At 37.2% G+C, this 20986-nt stretch overlaps 1 protein-coding gene across 1 annotated transcript in view; it reads left to right on the top strand.

Moving 5' to 3' along the window:
• LOC130090957 (uncharacterized) overlaps positions 1-19358 on the top strand; it is a 40148-nt gene extending 20790 nt beyond the window's left edge. The window contains exons 6-7 of the mRNA XM_056258603.1: positions 7854-7967; positions 19243-19358. Coding sequence (XP_056114578.1) covers positions 7854-7967; positions 19243-19358 — 230 coding nt within the window. The remainder of the gene's footprint in view (positions 1-7853; positions 7968-19242) is intronic.
• Positions 19359-20986: the final 1628 nt, after the last annotated feature.

Genomic DNA, 20986 nt, shown 5'->3' with positions numbered 1-20986 from the left:
GTGAGTTTGTTTTGTCGTTTAAAACCCTTTATAAATTGATCTGTAACGTGAGATGGGCACCGCAGTTCAGAGATTCCTGTTGTATTTGTTAAGTTACAGCGCGTGAATTCTTCAGTTTCTCCCGAAATACATGAAAGTAAGTGGCCGGTGAACTGGGAGAAGAATAGAGTAAACTTCATAGTTACTTACACTGTGTATCTGATATGAATAAAACACGTCGCCAAATATATTTGAATGGATTTGTTATTGCTGCTTCCATAGACACCATTGTGTATTTTACAAACTATAAATGTATTGTTTTGCTATAAATCATATCTATTTAAATGTCTGAAACCTAAAATAAACATGTGGTTAAAAACACTAAATAGTTGTGATATATGACAAGCGCTGAGCGCGTCCGTCTTTGAGTGTACACTAATTTTTACCCGGCCTTAATTTGAGACCGGCCTTTATTTGTCCGTGTTGACCACGCCCCCGGCCACTATCAGAGGCCCGGCGTTTATTTGAATACCGGTTTTTATTTGAGGAATTACGGTATTTCAATCAAAGAGCCCGGCCTTGACTTAATTTGTTATTTTTAAAAGAAAAATACTGGATGTTTACAAAGCACTTCTCTTTAATTCCAAAGGAAGAGATTGATTATTGTTTGTTATTTTATAATTTTGTACTGTGTTGTGGCAGCAATAAATAACACATTAAAATCTAGTGTTGAGTGTTCATGTGAAATTATACATTAGTAGTGTTGTGAAATTAATTGATGCATAATAATCGTGATAATCGTTAAATCGTGATTATTTCTCAGACAATAATTGTACTTATAAAATCTGTAATCGTTGCATCCCTACGCTGGAAACAAAACAATCTTCACAAACATGTGAAGTTATCCACTTTACACGCTTAGAAAAGCGCAACGTTTTATTTTGTGTCACCGTCCTTGGTCGAGTTACACTACTCGTGTAACTGTATTTAAATAGGGAAAACGTGGAGGTGTTTGCTCACTTCTCTGCTTGGCACGTATTGAATGAACTGTGCTATCAAAGTGTCACCGCGTGTCAGAGCGATTGAGTGCAGACGAGAGAGGTATGTATCAACTCGTCTTAGTTAAGGGAATAACATAGTTTAATATGAAAAAATGGTGGAGTATCCCTTTAATATAATTTAAATGGATGAGTTGTAAAAAAATTCACCCCCCTCACAGTTGTCATGAAGGGCAAAATAAGCTATAAAGACCAAAACCACTTTTTGCTCCAGGCTGTAAACATGTTTTTTTCTGCTGTAAAGTTGGGCATTTTAAAGGATTAGTTCACTTTAAAAAAAACTTTTGCTGATAATTTACCAGGGTTTCCGCGGGGTCATAAAAAGTCATAAAACGTCTTAAATTTAATAATAAGAATTTTAGGCCATAAAAAGTCATAAAAACGTCCGGCTTTTCCATACAAGGTCATAAATTACATTTAGCCACGTCTTAAATTGATATGCTCATTCATTCATTATCGCGATATAATGTTTTCTCTATAAAACGATATCAAGAGTTCGATAAATGTTAGATCATGTTTATGCGCCAAAAGCGGAACGAAACTCATTTGAACCGCGCGCGCCTCACGGAGCGTTTATCCGCTCGGCTCAAAGTCCAAACGGCAGCGTAGCGCGATCAAGCTCACTAGAGCAGACGCGTTCTTTTACTGTCTATGGTTAACTTTGATCAGTCTCGATCACGAGATCCAGTGAGAAGCACTTGAATTCAGCGAAGAACACAAATGTCTCAGTGATTTAAACCAGTTTAAAGGCAGATGAAACAGCGCTGACGAACAGGAGAAACACTGTGCGCAACTATACAGTCAGAAAGCTTTTCCATCTACACATTTACATCCTTTACCATGGTTTTACTGTAACGTTAGCCTAGTAATATTAACTGCTCCATGAAATGTGGGATACATATTGAATTGTATTATATTATTAATGTAGACAATGTATTAAAGGACTAATGGAATATAATTACAGTATTTATGTATTTAGGCTATAGCCTACTGTTTTTCATACATTTCATAAAGATACGTGCCATCAAAGTCAGGCAACACAAACCTCTTTCAAGACTTGAAACAATATCCCCCATTAGCACATGCAGAAACTAAGAAATTAATTTTGAAATAAAGATATTATTTTTGTTAAGGAAAAAATACAAATGTTTGAATGTTCTACCTCAGATTTGTGAAATGTTCACCTGTTTGGCAAGTGTTTGTCATGATATGTTTTGACAATAAAGAGTAGTTTAAAACCACAATTAACGCTCTGGTTTCTACAACTTTCAGTTGGGAACAAAAATCTGCCTTCAAAGTTCAAAGAAATAAAGAATTGACATTTATCGTCATAATTATCGATATTGACTGATATATTATCGTGATAAGTGTTGTGTTGTTCCTGTGTTATTGATACTTAGGAAAAGGGAGCCTTCAGTTTGTTACTCTTAAGAAAATGGAACCTTTAAATAATTAAACTTATTACTTTTAATGAAAGTCAATAAAAAAAAGACTTTTGAAAGGAAGTTATTTTTCGTAATTCGAGTAGGTCATAAATTTAAATCATATTGGTCATAAAAAGGTCTTAAAAGGTCTTAAATTTGACTGACTAAACCCTGCAGAAACCCTGATTTACTCACCCCCATGTCATCCAAGATGTCCATGTCTTTCTTTCTTCAGTCGAAAAGAAATTAATGTTTTTGATGAAAACATTCCAGGATTTTTCTCCATATAATGGACTTTACTGGGTACCAAACGGTTCAAGGTCCAAATGACCGTTTCAGTTCAGCTTCAAAGGGCTTTAAACGATACCAGACGATGAATAAGGGTCTTATCTAGCGAAACGATCGGTCATTTCAAAAATAAATAAAAAAGTTAAAGTTTTATAGGCACAAATGCTCGCCTTGCGAACTCTCCTGTTCGAACTCGTTCATCAAAATGAACAAATCTTTTTTCGAGTCAATGACTCGAAAAAAGATTCGTTCATTTTGATGAACGAGTCAATGACTCGAAAAAAGATTTGTTCATTTTGATGAACGAGTCAATGACTCGAAAAAAGATTCGTTCATTTTGATGAACGAGTCAATGACTCGAAAAAAGATTTGTTCATTTTGATGAACGAGTTCGAACAGGAGAGTTCGCAAGGCGAGCATTTGTGCCTATAAAACTTTAACTTTTTTATTTATTTTTGAAATGACAGATCGTTTCTCTAGATAAGACCCTTATTCATCGTCTGGTATCGTTTAAAGCCCTTTGAAGCTGAACTGAAACGGTCATTTAGACCTTGAACCGTTTGGCTACCATTGAAGTCCATTATATGGAGAAAAATCCTGGAATTTTTTCATCAAAAACATTAATTTATTTTCGACTGAAGAAAGAAAGACATGGACATCTTGGATGACATGGGGGTGAGTAAATTATCAGCAAAAGTTTTTTTTAAAGTGAACTAATCCTTTAAAATGCCCAACTTTACAGCAGAAAAAAACATGTTTACAGCCTGGAGCAAAAAGTGGTTTTGGTCTTTATAGCTTATAACGCAGTAAGTAACGGAGTAACGCGGACAAAAATAAGACGACATGGCTGAATTTATGGAACCAGCTGAAGATTATAGGGAATAGGCAGAACCCTTTGGACTAATTTAGCGATGAAAAATTGTTGCAAGATTACCGATTTGATCGACGCGCAATATTTGACATCGCTATCAAACTAGACGGCTGTCTGTCTGTCATTACACGCGACTCGCATGTAAACTATCACAACGTTAAGTCAGTGCGTGCACGGAGAGTGTGTGGCCGACCCATGCAGAAAAAAAATTCACAGGAGAACGAGCTGATTCTGTGTTTTAAAAGGAATCATGACAGAAGAAAACAGGTATGCTATGGAAATATACTCAGCTGTATTTCGAGACACAGAACCAGAAGTGCATTCACAAAACCTAAACAAATGCCAAAGCATGAGACGGTGAACAACACAAACTTCCGCCACGTTCGGAGCTAACGCGTGTTGCGTGATAGCGTCACTGGACTGACGCGTGATATTCCGACATGTTAGTGTTTTGCGTATCTATGGCAACAACAGACTTTTATAACGTGAATCCAGGATCGCTGTCGTGAAACACTTAAATGTTTCCCTTACCTAAGAGAACCGTTTAAGAGATTATATGCAACACCCTTAAGTTGTTCTCTTAGGTAAGGGTAAATCGCCCCTTAAGTATCACACTTAAGGGAAAAACTTAAGGTGCTTTATGCAACCGGGCACTGGTCCGTACGGATCACAAATCACAAAAAGAAGTTGTCTTGAGTTGAAGATTTAGGCTACTTGCAACTCATTTTGAGGTAAACCTGAGGTTATATCTTTATCTTACTTAAAATTTGGCCGCCCATCATATGTACAGATGCTAGATATACAGATTTTCAATTTTTATATGAAATATGTAATTTCCTAAACATGTTTTAATGCTCCAAATTTGAGGTTGAGATCTCAAAAATGAGCTTTCAGTAAGATTTTGTTTGGCCGCATTTTTGACCACGAACAATATAAGTGTGACTTTTTTTCAGGACCATGTAACCTGTAGGACTAGATGACTGTTGCAAAATTTCCGTTTTAACATTAATGAAATTAGTCTTTGCGCACATATTACTTATACTTATTTACTTGTAAATACGGGCGTTGCTTATATGTATTTCTCCATCATTGAAGATTACAGTATGTAGCATTTCTCGATTTTAATTGATTCTTATTTTGATGAGCCGATATCGATTTTTAAATACCAAGAATAGGTCTTTCAGTCTATGCTATTTTGTAGCATCCAATAAATCGCAGGCGGAGAAACATAATTATATCATTAAAAAGTTATTGTTTATAATGTTATAATTATTATAAAAAACTTAATTTAAATGTTTGTATACAAATCAATTTTTAATTTTTTTCCTTGAGAAAGATTGACGTGTACTGTACATGATCTGTATCCAAATGAATTTAATAGACTCTAAAGCTTTGTTAAAGATTTCTTTTAAAGGGCATATTGCAGGTTAGAGGACCCAACGAGTCAATTTTACAGAAAAATAATGTGGGAACTAGATTTTCTTTAAAATATACTTATAAATACGCTACAGAAGCTTCTGGGGTCGTTTTTGTGAGAAAATTTTACTTCTGCGTCTGAAAATGGGCGTGGCGAGCGTGACGTAACGGGCGGGAGAGCGGTCGATTCAAACAACAGGAAAACAATGGATCGCAATGACATTTCGGACGCTGAGGAAATACTCACTCATATGACGGACCACAGCCATACACTTATGAGCCTGCCATGCTGCCAAGAGAGCTGGACAGGCCAGGACTAATGTCAGACAGAACGTCAGAGACACATTGAGTTGTGGTGTGAGAACCAGTGGAGAACAGGACAGGTGTCTTGGTGAGAGACGTGCTTATAGATATACACTGTGCTCACAATATTGTACAGATTATTACCATCGTATATCAGGCCAGCAGACATTAGTATGTTTAGGGTAGATTTATACTATTAAATGTATAAAAACTATACTTGAGTATATTTCTATACCCAAGTACATTTTTAATACATATTTTTCATCTGGGTTATAACATAAACAGAAAATTAAAGATTTGAATATTTAAACAACCTGAGTAATTTTGTTTTTCAATTACAAGTTGCCTCTATTTAGGGCATGACTACCTATATCACATAGGGGTGGAACGGTACACAGAAGTCACGGTTCGGTTCATACCTCGGTTCAGACATCACGGTTCGGTGCGATTTCGGTACAATGGAGTGAATAGCAAAACAAAAATATAGAAGGCTTTTTATATAAATGTCTTAAGCCTTGTATTTTTTAAATAAGTTTTATTAATAAAGGCATATAACCAGTTTATTTGTAGTGCACTGACAGTAGTTTTATATAATTAGTTTATTAATTAAATTATTAAAAAGACGAAAAGACCTTGAGATATGTTTGGTAATTGTACCTGAATGAATTTAAAATTAATTTGCTATTTCAGATCAATATATTTGTTTCCTTCATTTTAATTAACCCTAACTTTATTCTCATCTGAATTATAAATAATTGATTTCCGTATAAAATAATACTACCACTAAAAACTTTTGTCAACAGTTGTAGGTTACAGTTTGATAAGAGTTTAGAGTGTGACAAAAGCACAATGTTGTGTTTTATTGCGAGTGTACACAAATATGAGTAAACAATTTGCAGTTTTAATGATGTCCTGTATGAAAAAAATGACGGAGTATATTTTTATGTTTCCGCTGTTTGATCGCCCGTGCCTCTCTCACACACACACAGTTCGATCGCGCGATTCGCGCCCGCGCCTCTCTCTCTCTCTCTCTCTCTCTCTCTCTCTCTCTCTCTCTCTCTCTCTCTCTCTCTCTCTCTCTCTCTCTCTCTCTCTCGCACGCGCGCGCACACACACACAGTTCTCTCGCACGCGCGCGCACACACACACACACAGTTCGATCGCGCGATTCGTGCCCGCGCCTCTCTCTCTCGCACGCGCGCACACACACACACACACACACACACACACACACACACACACACACACACACACTGTTAATCGCGCCTCTCTCTCTCTCTCTCTCTCTCTCTCTCTCTCTCTCTCTCTCTCTCTCTCTCTCTCTCTCTCTCTCGCACACACACACACACACACTGTTAATCGCGCCTCTCTCTCTCTCTCTCTCTCTCTCTCTCTCTCTCTCTCTCTCTCTCTCTCTCTCTCTCTCTCTCTCTCTCTCTCTCTCTCTCTCTCTCTCTCTCTCGCACACACACACACTCCAGCATTGCAATCTTGATCGCAGCCTGTTCATTGCTGCGTTCACAGTCACACCAAAAGCGAATAGAGCGAAATTTATCGCTATTTAAGAGTTTTTTTTTATATTTGTACCGTGTATTCTCCGTGCAAATTCGTGCACCGAACCGTGATGCCCGTACCGTTTCGGTTCAATACGAATACATGTACCGTTCCATCCCTAATATCACACTATTTCATGCCATTGGTACAGTATTAGACGATCAATATTTTTGCTTCGGCATCCCATGTTGAACTCCATCATATCGCCGGGATGATAATCCTCCGATCTGAAGTGAACGCTACACACGACCGCGTTTCTCGAAGCCGATGCGGAAGAGAAATCCCGTCTCTTCACCTGCACAAACCGCACCAGGCACGAAAGATATACAACACCGTCCCTTTTCTTGTTATGGAAACCTGTGGACTCGATGTCCTGACAGGCCGGAGTTTTTGCAACCTCCACAAACAATAATTTACCCTACCGAAAGCACACTGACTCACAGCCGCTCTCACTGAACACCAGCCTATCTGCACTGAGCCGAGGCTGAGGCTCCTTAGCGTGACGTAAAATGACGCGATTTTGAAAAAAAAAGCCGTTTTTACGAGCAGTCCAAGAAACGCTCACTTTATCTACTAAATTAGTGCCCTTATGTCATTTTAAAACATTTTAAATCCTGCATTAACTTTTCATATGGTATTTTCATACAAGGTTATATATTAATTTAGATTTTTTTTTTTTTACCTGCAATATGCTCTTTAAACACAAAAGAAATGTGTGTCAATGCCCAGTCCTGCTCTGTCCCACTGTCAAAATTAGCACAAAACCTTGTGGTTGTCATTTCTTCATGACACCTTCCGATCACGCACTGGATAGATACTATTACAAACATTATGGGTTTTATACGTTACATATGTTAGGTCAGGTAAGTGTATTTTGTAATGTGCCAACTGTAGCCTTTATTACAGAACTGTAACATCTTTCATTCAGCAATTAAAGCTAATTCTGTTCTGTTTCTTCAGATGAATCAACCGGCGGACCTTGGTGGATAGTGATTATTGTCCTAATCCTAGTCATCCTAATCATCGCCATCATTTTCGCCGTCTATCGCTATAAACACAACAAAGACTTTAAAAGTAAGTTTCCTTTTGTGTTTTATCTTTTAGAATACGAGTATTTTGCTTATAAGCTATTTTCTATGAGACAGAAGTGTATTTGTTTATGCTATGATTGTTTAAAAAAAATAAAGCTCAAGAGATTATTTTTTATTTTATTGCGAAAGACAAATTAAGCATAGTTTTTGCACTAATAGTGGTGTTAATGCAGCAAAATAGAACACAGAACAGCAAGTGTTTGTCTTTAATTTTATCCCTGTTTTACCAATGGCATTCTTAGAAATCTCTTTTGTACTGTGTGTCGTTTACTCATGCTCGGTGCTAGCAAAAAGTTTCAAAGTGTACATTCAACAAGACTTTAATTTTTTTAGTCTGCTAATTGATCAGGTTGTAATCACATTTGTTTTTTACACCAGGCCTTGTTGATGCCAAATGTCCATGTATCAAAGGTGAGTTTATGATTGTTCAAGTGATTTTATTCAAAAAAATGATTCCATACCAGGCTAGCAAATACTATAAAAAATACTTGATACAAGTAATTTGATGTACATTTAATTTCTTTAAACAATTATTTGTCATTTTATAACATCAGATTGCAAACATGTTCTTAAATGACTGAGCACTATTATTATTTTAATCAATTAGGGAGGGGGGGGGGGGTTCCTTTTGATGGATTATTTGTTATTTTGAGCAACAAGTTAGTAATAGGTTTTGTATATTTAACATATTATTCATATCAATCTGCCCTGTGAAGTTTTCCATAACAAAGCCTCAAAGGAAATCATACATGTTATTTAGGTTTATTCAAGTTCAGCATTTTAAAGGCCAGATGAACTAAACAGGGCAAATTAGCATAAGAGCTCTTTAATATAGTAAAAGTGCCGATGGGAGTGAAAAGTTCTGCGCGTGATCTACTGACGACGCAAATTAAAGAACACAGATGTAACCGGATCATATCCATAATGACCAATGCAATCTATCAAGAGCAGAGCAGAGCGAATTAGCGTCTAGTTTAAGACATGCTTTTTTTGGGGCGGTAAATAATGCCGCAAATACCAGTTCATTGACAAGCAAAAATCTTAGTAAATCACCTTGCATGATTAATTTAAATAATCTCCTCCCATAAATGTTGCGTCTGAAAGGAAACTCCTACAAATGCATATGCAATAAGGTCAGCCGCAAAAATCTTTTCATCGCCTTTTTTCATCGCATGTCTTTTAGGGGCTTTCGCACCGCAGGAACTGGAAACGATTTTAGTTCTAGGAACTCTTTTGGAGGAACTAATTCAGCTCCTACTCCAGAGTCGGGTCTAAACCAGCGCTATAGGAACTACCACTGATGTTAATCCCCGTTCACACTACAAGCGACTTTGTCGCTGCAGGTCGCCAGTGGCTGGCGGTTAGTTCGCTGGAGGGCGTTCCCACTACTGGTTGCCTAGTAATGTTTCTGAGTGACGTTCACGGATGTTACTCTATGTTAGACAACAAATACGTTTTCTTGCCGCTACAAACAAACATTTTGGAAGGAAAAGTCTAAATATAAATGGTAGGGATCGACCGATATGGATTTTTTAGTGCCGATACCGATACCGATTTTTTTCCCATCAGCCTTAGCCGATGACCGATACGGGCTGCCGATTTTCTTGAGCCGATATTTGGAGCCGATACATTTTGCTCCCTCAATTTACATCATGTCATTGTCAAAAATGACATGATGTTAACAAATGTTACAGGTCTCAATTTAATAAAAGTAACATTTATTTAACGTAAAAAAAAAAATATTTAACAAATAGTAAAAACATGTGAGGTAGAACAAGAACAAGTAGATAAACTATATTTAACAAATATTAAAAACATGAGTTAGAACAAAAAAAAGTTCACTGCTGAAAATAAATATTTAGGCATAAATAAAATAATTACATTATTGCACACAGTAGCAACCAGCATAATAAAGTGCACAGTGCACACTGTACTTCATTTTAAAAGTAACAAACTATTTACTGCCATGGTTTAAATTTTTCTACATAAAATAAAATGAGCATGTCTAGTCTCTAATATCACTGCGATGGCGAGGGAGACACACACCACACGCGTCCAAACCTCAGCCAGGTGGTCGCTGAATAAATCTCCCACAAAAAGCACAGAAGAACGTTGGTATTACTTAATCCTATGACCAGTGTTCGTAACAGCTACCGTACGCATACTAGGGCTGTCAAAATTGCTCAAATGGCGTTTGTATATTCCCTTCAAAAAAACATATTTGAACATATCGTCGTGCATTTGGTCAATGACGCGCATTACGTCAATAACAGGACAAATTAATACAAAGAGACATAACTACTAGTATTAAGTAGCTTATTTGAGTTGAAACATATTTGACAACGTATTACTACAAAAAAAACCGAGTAAATCAACTAATGGCCAAGACCGCAGAGCTCACTCTGGCTCGCCCGGACTCGCAGGCGCACTCTCTCTCTCTCTCTCTCTCTCTCTCTCTCTCTCTCTCTCTCTCTCTCTCTCTCTCTCTCTCTCTCTCTCGCACTCACCCTCACGCTCTCCGCGCATACCGGTTTAAATGAACAACAACAAACAAATGTTGAGTGCTGATCAAGAGTTTTGTGCAAGCAATTTAAGGTATATAGCAGGCTTCATTCAGTGATTGAAACAAATACATTAATTGAAGTTTCACAGTACATAGAACCGACACTGAGCGCTCCGAGCGAGCTGTGCTGTGGTAACGTTAGTCTGCTACCGCGGGCGTGTTTTTCCACATTCGAATATTAATTTTCACCTTCAAAATTCAGTTTTTTTTAAACTAGTCAAATATATATTCGTATTTAGAATATTCATTGACAGCCCTAATGCATACTGAACGGATAGCCTACAGCTATTTGCAGCTCCCTAAATACAATGGCAAGCAAGCAGTTTTATAGACGAGTCATTCGCGTTTTCCATTTGGACCCACAAACTTGCTTAGCTATATAGTTGCAACCACATAACAGTTATAGAGCAACGTGTTTCCATTTTCAAAGTGTTTGACAATATTTCAGCAGTCAAACAGTTAAAAGATGCTTTGAAAGTTTAAAAGTTACCGTTATCTTGAAGCGCAGGTTGCACTCTGCTAGTGGGGAGGGACAGTGCAGGGTCTGCACGTGAACTGCAGCGTCTCCAGCAGCACAGAGCTGCCTGTGGACGCCTGTCTATAAATAATGCCGGGAAAAAACTATCGGCGAACGCAGCAGCCGCGTATCGGCCGATTCCGATACACGTAAAAAACGCAAATATCGGCCCGATATATCGGCCGGCCGATATATCGGTCGATCACTAATAAATGGAATCAGTACATAAAATGCATAATATTAAAGATGAATGAGAAACAGTGAGTGCTCTTTGCCATCGCGGCTATTTAACTGCAGCAAACGGGCAAATAGCGGTCTATCTGTGTTCCCGAAACCCTTCATGCACGGAGTCAGTGCGGTGAATACCACTGTATGTACACGGAGATATATCATACATTATAGGACAGTTTCTGACTGCTAAAATGTGCTTCTCGTTCAACTTGCCTCGGTCAGACTCAGCACTGAAGAGTGACGCCCTCCACTGACTTTACTACTTTTGGTTGTCGCTCCCGAAAGTCGCTCTTCATTTGCATAAAGTTAAACAGATCTCAACTTTGTCGCGTCGCCAGACACACCCCACCGGTCGCTGTCGCGCGTCGCCCGAAATCGCCCGCTCCCCATTTAAATGAATGGTACCGTGTCGCTTGTATTGTGAACGGGGCTTTAGTGTTCACTGATTGGCTGAATACACGCGGAACACCAGCACCCGCCATTTTTAAAAAAGCTGTGTAAACACAGATTATAGCGTATATATTTACTCCAGAAACGAACTCTACGAACATGTAAAACACTGATAGATGGAGCTCTTAACCTTTACGCTGAGGAGAAAATCCAACACAAATTTGAGGTGACCAAGCGAAGCATGATTATGTATTTCTGCTCATCTAGCAACACTGGACATCAACCACACGGCATACGCTTATACATTTTCATTACTGTCTACTTTCTATGTATGACAGTTCTATCTAATAATGTATTAGACAGGACTGTTGGACAGATCGTAAAATAATGAACATGGAGAATGCTAGCGCTGTGTGCTCAGGCTCTGGCGTTCTCAACGCCGGAAAAATAAAAGTCACAACAACAAGCGTGGCTCACATCACTTCAGAGTAACTAACGCCGCTGCGAATGCAACCAGGAAAACGTTCCTAGGGGAACCATTAGTTCTCGGTGGCTCGTTCCTAACTATCCGGTGCGAAAGCCCCTTATTAAATCCTGACAGTAGGTTTTTAACGTCAAAAGAAAGTTTGTGCTGGAGGAAGCTGTTTGTAAATCTGGTGAATAACGTGCAAAGGTTCATTTATTTCAGTAATTCAACTTAAAAGGTGAAACTAATATATTATATAGACTCATTACATGCATAGTGAGATATTTCAAGCCTCTATTTGTTATAATTGTGATGATTATGGCTTACAGCTTATGAAAACCTCAAATTCAAAATTAGAATATTGTGAAAAGGTTTTCATAAGCTGTAAGCCATAATCATCACAATTATAACAAATAAAGGCTTGAAATATCTCACTATGCATGTAATGAGTCTATATAATATATTAGTTTCACCTTTTAAGTTGAATTACAGAAATAAATGAACTTTTGCATGTTATTCTAATTTTTGTTGTTGAGTTTAAAGGTGTATAATAGTGATATAAAACAACCATTAGATCATTAATTGCTAATCTGATTTTACACTGAGTTTTGAGTGAAGCAATCCGATTGTATTTAAGGAATATAAAACACTCAAACTATCAGAAAACTGTTAGTCAGCAGTGCAGAGATACGGTATGGGTCATGGTATCTGATACATAGACAGCACAGATGCAACACGGTGCAGTGAGGACAGAGGACTTCAAATAAAGATTTTTAACTTAAAAAGTGATTTTTATCTTTTTATAGTTGCATGTATGAATTTGTTTATGAGTAGGCATTTAGGCCAATATTTGTGTTATATTTAATGAATATATATGGTTTATTATTAGTAGTAATTTTCCATGTAACTTTGTGCATGATATGGATAAACTCATGGATCTTCTTTCTTTCTTTCTCACTGATGATACTAAAGAATGTTGTTCTCCACCACAGTCGAAAAGTAACGGTAAGATGTAATAAACTGTCATCTCTTAATACAAACATTCAAAAGATATCTATGGTATATTCTCAGAAAAGCTAATGTGATTATGGTTTGTTCTGAAGTTGTTTTTAATAAATCATTACATACTAACTGAGTGAATCCAGGTAGTTTAATCGCTAGTTGAGGCATCGGTTCGCCTTCAACCTTTTAGGACTGTCAGCATAATATAAAAGAGAGTTGTATTTCATTTTATGGCTGATTGTTTATTATTTGTTTAAACATAAAGATGGAAAAACAGATGAAAGCAAAGACAGCACTGGTAAGATTATAAAACATTTTTTTGTTGGTTTCTCATAGAGAAATAATTACATCAGTAGTCCTTTACATAGATGGACATAACAATTTTATTTGTTATATTAACAATGGTTTCTTCTCTTTGTCAATTACAATTCTACTGCATGTTCTCTAAAAACAAGTAAATAATATCATCACATTATGATGACGATAAAGACACTGGAAAAATGTTGATATAATGTTTATAATTCCTTAATCTGCATTCTCTGAATCTGATGTGTTTTTGACACTCTTAGTTATTAGCTGTCCTTGACTCCCGTTGTTTATATTTCTGATTTCATAGACAATGCGCTTCTGAATACAGGAGAGAATGAAGCGGCAAAAGCAGCGCCATAAGCAAAATAATGATGGTAAGATAATTGCACATCAATGAGTTTCTGGACTGATTTACCTTGTTTAAAATAAATTGAAGTTCATGCTATGTCATCTTTAATTTCAGTACAAGTAATTTGATCAAGATCAAAATCTAGCTCTTCTCAGGTCAGCATGTTATTCAGTACATTGTTCCTGTTTTTGCTGCTCTAAACAAATTCTTCTCGCTTATTTTACTTTCTAGAAATTAACATCTCTTCTCTGAAAATGTCTGCAGAGTTTGCTGGAGAAACAAATCCACAGACTGTTTTATCTTATCGACATGCAAATTTTCTTTCACAAGGACAATATTTGTTTTTCAAAATGAGCAGTAAGCTTTTTAAAGTTACTCGTTTTGAACTTTTAATGCATTCATAAATCAACCCTCTGCTACACTGTATTCACACTGCAGGGATTTTTTTTTCTTCATTTTCCCAAATCTGACTTTCAGACTGGATTGTCTACAATGTTATTATATATCAGTTGGGTCTGTGTGTTGTGTCAATTTCAGCATTTGTGTGTTAATCTGCGTTTGATGAAACAGTCTTTTGACAAATCCTTGACATTGAAATGACTTCCAGAAACAGGCAGTGTGGTGCAAGCAATAGACCAATTTCGAGCCACGTCACAGTTACATCACGGTGTTAGCTGGAGGCAAAACAAAGGGACAACTGGAGGCGGCTAATACAAACCAGTACAGATTCGGCTACATAATAAGGAGCTTAAATTATTATTATTATTATTATTAAATGTCATCTTGTTGTGTTGTTGGGTGCAAGAATTGATGAAAAATGAATATGCTGTATCTGGAATTTTTATTTCTAGAAAATATTCACATCATTAAAATTGCACTGTAATGTCACTCTTTACGTTGTCGTCTTCTCGGCGCTGGCTAGGCAGAACTGAGGATCGTACACACAAGTCTTTACATGACCATTCAGCACATAGTTATAGGCATCTAAAGATTTAAATGCCCTCAGTTTCTCTTTACACTCGGTTCTCTATCGGATAGGTGTAGAAGTCAGGCCACTCGACCGAAGGTAGCGTTAACGTTAATCCTGTCAGATCGTCCATCATTGAGTGAGCGTGTACGGGTCAGCCTGACCTGGTTCCTGATCTGGTTCCATCCGTTAAAATTAACTTTTGCAAATAACAATCGCGGTCCTGGACAGTGAGTGACCTTGCACATTAAGATAAAATCGGCCAGAGGGATCGTTCTGCCTCCACCTAAGCTCCGCCCACAAAAAAACGTCACCATGTTTACTAACTGAAAAGGGGTCTATAATATGTGGAAAATACTAATTTGTCCCTTTTGGTTGTGGTGGTACCCACTACCCGCTTCCTTCTTGGATCTAAGATCCAAGGAAAGGTGTGGATTTAAATGCAGTGGTGATGAGAGATTATTAACTCAAGATGTGCTCATGCCTGATCTGAGAGCAGAAGTCAAAGGAATGCGGTAGGGATGTTTTTTTCCCCTCATCAAACCGTACAAGATATCGGATAGCTAATCAAATTTGAATTGGTTGTGTGAACAAAATCTGATGTATTCTGTGAGGGGACAGACCAACATAGGTGACATGAGATTTAATTCTAAATTATACTGACTTAATTATATTGACAAATTCTCAACTTAAAGGACAAGTTCAGTATTTTACACTTTTTTTTTTACACTTAAAGCCCTGTTTTATCATAGTTTTTGTCCAAGTCAGGTCAATGGAGTCGGACAAAAACTACGATAAAACCTGTTGGAAAGCATCTTTTGCAGTGATTTTTGTGTGAGCATATCAGTGAACAACCCTGACCACTCGAGTGAGTTTAACGGCTTTGTAAACTAAAGTTTAATGTGTTTTAGGAAGTATTGTTTCTGTGCACCAATGCAACTATTGTGGAGGTGGGGGGGGTGCAACCACAGAAACCGAAAACTCTTGGTACAGCAGAGCATGTGTCCAAATTTCAATCTTAACCGTTCTATTTCATCAGAAACAATCTTAAAACAGGGCTTTAAGTGTACAATACCGAACTTGTCCTTTAAATGGAACTATTTGTAAGTAGATGTTAATATGCCTTTATTTATTTAGTTTTTTTTCTGGATGTTGCATACTTTAATGTATCGCCTACTACACTTGCACCTTGTCTACATGTGGCGTGTCCATTGAAGCAAAGCATTGTAATGGCTTAAGGCTGTCAACACAGATTTGGGCACGCAAAAGGCTCTGATATACTCTTTAAAAAAAATGTATTCTTTGCTTAGGGGTAAAAAGAAGTTAAAAAATACGTGAGCACCGCGTTATACAGTTAGCGAACATCCAACACCGCTCACACTGCTGAGGGCGATGTTTAGATGAATGTGTAAATATATGCTGTGCGCTTTCTTCTCAATAACAACAAAAAAAAAACTGTAAAAATCAGAAAACAGCAGTTGAGAAAGCGTCTGATCATATCAATGTGGATTTGCTTGCACAAGCTCTGCAATTCAACAGTCTAGTCGAGTCACGTCACGTTTATTTAAAAAGCACTTTAGATAGATTGCTTATAATCCACCAGCTGTATACAGTATTACACATGAAGAGCTGTCTGTCTGTTTAAAGTAGAATTAAAAGTTCAATTTCTACCATAAAGTGACTCTGTTGTGGTCATGTTTTACTCTCGCGGACGTCTGACCTTGACGGACTGAAATTAATTAAATGAATGATTTTCGGGTCAAAGAAGCCGGAGCCTCAGAACCACACTAACTTAGTACGTAATGGCAACGGACCAAATATTATTTCGCAGGTGTTTACCAATCTGAGCAAGCTTTTCAGGACAGTTCGCTATGTCAAGCTGTGTCGAACGCACCAAAACGAACTGATTTTGTTTGAAATGAAAATGTAAGGATGATTCATTTTCACTTGATGTATACGTGGCGATTGCAAACGTGAACGGCCCTCTACCGGGAAGGCGATTGTGAATGAAACGAATTGTGAACGGCTCAGCTCGCGCTGGGTTTCAGCCAATGCTTGTGACGGCCCGGTCCAGGTTGAACATTATAATTTATTATAATGGGTTTATTTTTTGATGCGACACGTGTCCAGTGTAGACTGGGTGTATGTGTAAATTCTAGCATGAATTCTATTTACACAGAGTGCAAATAGGTGTATACAATCTTTGTACCGTGTACAAATAGCAACAAATAGCACTTAGGGGCTGTTTACAGCTGGCCACTTCATGCGTTTTCTCAGATCGGATAGCTATCTGATTTATGAAAACGATTCCATGTACACCTGGTCACATAAATGTGTTTTTGCAAAACGGATATAAATCCGATCTTCAATTCCCGCGCTATATGCAGATTTAATGAAGTGCACGTCACCGAAAGCAACAGATATGAGCTGCATTTTATTGATCATCGGCTAATTTCAAAATCAAAGAGAGCAATAAGAGAGAGCGGCAACAGCCCTGGTAAGATTTTGTTTCTTTACTTTTAATGAAGATGATTGTGTGTTAAGCGTCTGCGACTTACTTTCACTTTGTTTTGCGATAGTTTGCGGCGCGTTGGCTTGATGAAGAGACGCTCAGCTGCTCATCTGCTGTAATGCGTGTCGCAGTAGCGCCGTCATATCTGACTATAACATGACATATAGCCTATAACACACTCTCACACGTTTATTTTTTAGCATTTTTGGGTGGAGTAAAATTTACATATGTGGTTTCAACAACCAAGATGCATTTACACTTGTCCAGTTTCGTCTGGAATGCGGCCCAGACCTCCTCGGATTCAAATCCGTCTCGAATGCGTTGGGCATTTTTCACGATCGGATAGCTATCCGATCACAGAAAACGCATGAAGTGGCCAGGTGTAAACAGTCCCTTACGTTCACACTGCAGGCTGAAACGACCCAATTCCGATTTTTTTGCCCCTATGCAACCTGTATCTGATCTTTTCATGACAGTCTGAACGACACAGATCCGATCTTTTTAAATGCGACCCAGGCCAGGTATGTGGTCCAAATCCGATATGTATCCGATCTTTTGAAATGCGACTTCAATCTGAACGGCCAGGTCACATGTATCCGACCTGAAAAATCAAATTTAAAAAAAAAAATCGGAATTGAGCATTAAAGGAGCTGTATGTAAGATTGTGGCCAAAACTGGTACTGCAATCACTTTCAAATGACTGTAGAGTGGTGTATCCCCTCCCCCTCCCCCCTGACTCGAGGTTGCCAGATAGGCTGCAGGATCCAGCAGGAACGTAGTCTGCTCCAAGAAGTGGTAACTAGAGCAGAGCTGGCAACCCGGATGCCGAAACACTACTGACTTTGTGATTAGTAGATAGGTGGAGGGTGGAGCATCAGACCAAAACACAACATGACAACATCAACATCAGTTGAGGGCTGCAACTGCACTTTTTAAATGACAATATCCTGGCCGGACTACTGTTGTCAGTGATATAAGTATTTGAAATTAACATGATTTCTTAATGTCTAGTGACATATCAGGGCCATTTTATGATCAATTGAAATAAATTTCTTACATACAGCTCCTTTAAGCCCCTGCAGTGTGAACGCAGCCTTAGTGACAGTAATGGTAATCACAAAGTGTAAATAGTAGTAATACGCTGTTAGTATTAAAGGTAAATTGAGCAGTGCTGGGCGGAGTTAGTAAAAATAGTTTTTGTGTTTGCACTCGGTGTAAATAGACAGTGCCATAATTAAATATAGATGTCATAAATTGACAGGGGAAACAGCTCTAACAACTAAATAATGGCGTAAATGATGGCATACAGTGCAAAACCTTGCTGATTTCTTTATTTTTCTGATCCTTACTGAAGAGCCCTGAATGCTATTCAAATGAATTCTGAACATTCAGGAAATTCTGAGTTCCTGCACATTTATTTATTGCGAGGGTTTGAGAGTAATTTTAAGACTTACATTTTTTTCAACAAATACATGTAAAATGTCATTTTAGGTCAGTTGTTGTATAGCTTTTGCAAGTACAACATCTCAGTGTAAACCAAATGCTACTTTTTTCTTTTATATTTTCAAGAATTTTCAGTTGAAGATTGTGTGTGTCTTTGTCTTTCTGGAATTTTTAAAGCATGACGAGAGCTATGATGCATTTTCACATTTCAATTTCCTCAGCTTTAAGCCAAGTGGGGAAACTCCCATAACTCGTGGACTTCTGGCTCTGATAGGGTGTGGTTTCCACTCACTCATAGCTTACTAATGATATCATTTTAGTTGTCATCAGTTTTTTTTTTTTTTTTTGGTTTGTTAAATAAATTCTTATATTGGATATGATCTCTGCTTTATATAAACCTTTCTTTATCACTATTTTGTATCTATTATTTTATTATAGTATTTATTCTGCTTTTATATCATGCATCTATTGTGAATGTAGATCATTTTGCATGAACCTTTTTATGTCAGAATCTAAAAGTGCCCCAATAACTGATTGCACTGACATTGAGGAGCTCAGTTTGAAGGAGGGAAACACATCTTTCTACCGGAGGAGAGGGTTTCGACCCCCTCTTTGTGGTTTATAAGATGTGTTTGTTATGTTTTAAGATACACTGGTATTTGAATGTATAAAACTTTCATACTTTATCCCTTAACGGCGTGAATGAACAATCGATGTGTATTCCTTTCTTCAAAAAAAGGAACTGCAGAGAAACACTAACCCGACAACTGTTGCTAAAGGGATTAAAAAAAGAATTAAGGAAGTTCTCGGGTCATCATGTGACAATAAACATAAACTCCTGAAAACTGACTCAGTTATAAAAAATAGCTTTTGCCATTATTTTAAAGTCAGTTTTGCTTGTGTAAATTCCCATTCAGCCTGATCAAAATGTGTAATATATGTAATATCCAATCATTGCAAGTCGGTTTTGAGTGGAAAAATGAATAAATGTGCCATTTAAGGAATGGTGACAAAGGAAATTCATAGTTGCATGTTTCATTGCTGATTACAACAAGCGTTTTTATTTTTTTTAGGCTATAGTTCCACCCTGATGTCGTTCCAGTCCTCTATTACTTTTCTTCCGAGGAACACAGGAACATGAATAAATATATTTTATTTTCATACAGTGAAAGTTAGTGTGGTCCAGTGTTGTTTGGACCCTGGCATTGCATGACAGAATTAACAATTTACACAGCTTCACAGAACAAAGCTTTATCATGTCAGCATTTTTTTTTTTTTTATGATTTAGCATAATGAAATGTATGACAAGGTGGCAACAGCCTTTTTTTTTTTATCGTTTACCCAATAGAACAGAATTTTTTCAGAAAGTTGCTTTCAAGTCGCCTCTGTTGCCTTTTATGTTTCTGTTCGTTTCCTGCCTTTTTGAGCCAAGAAATAGGCTAAAGAAGCAGTAGTCTGTAGAATATTAGATGCATTGCAAAAAGAATATTTGCACCGTTTTGGTATTTCAGACTTTGTATGGATAGGCTACTTCCTTAAAAAGAGCTATTAACAACTTGACTGATCGCTTATATTTTATCATACATATTATTATACAGTACACTAAATAAAGGGACATGTGCCTCGATGACGGTTCGTTTAGGCTGAAGTAAAAAGTGAATAAATCTCTGCTTTAGGTTTGTATTTTGTCTTTAAAACATTCAGATTGTAGTAACAGCAGATTTAAATCTGTCACACTTATGATATCAAATACATTTTTTTTTTTTTTTTTTTACTTTCTAGTGTAAAAATGTTTGCCAGCATAAAACCTTTCCACATTTCTGGGTTTCTCAGAAACGGAAGTCGACATAGTTGGGTAAACTTCTATAGCAGTGAATGAGAGACTACATTATATATATATTTTTGTTCCCAGTTGCTAATAGCAAAAGAAAAACTCCTGAATAGTCTTCTCATAACTTTCAAAAAGAGAAAAAAAGAAAGAAAGAGATTGATAATGGCAGTCAGAAAAGAGAAATGTCAATTTGACCTCACCTCCCACAGCAGTATTAAAGAGGCCTAGTTATTTGTAATTTGATGCACATGTAATATAACAAAGTATAGTGTTATGAATGTACCTACATTTAAAAAAAAATATATATATATATATATATATATAAAACTTTGCTGGATTTACGATAAGGATGACTGTTTAAACGCGTCATCACAGTCTGAAAAAGCTCCATTTAAATGAAGGATTCGTCTTGTGTCCGTGAG

Source organism: Rhinichthys klamathensis, unplaced genomic scaffold, assembly GCF_029890125.1.
Source record: "Rhinichthys klamathensis goyatoka isolate OS25496 unplaced genomic scaffold, OSU_Roscu_1.1 h1tg000157l_1, whole genome shotgun sequence".
Lineage (NCBI taxonomy): Eukaryota > Metazoa > Chordata > Actinopteri > Cypriniformes > Leuciscidae > Rhinichthys > Rhinichthys klamathensis.
This window is presented reverse-complemented; position numbering and strand designations above follow the sequence as displayed.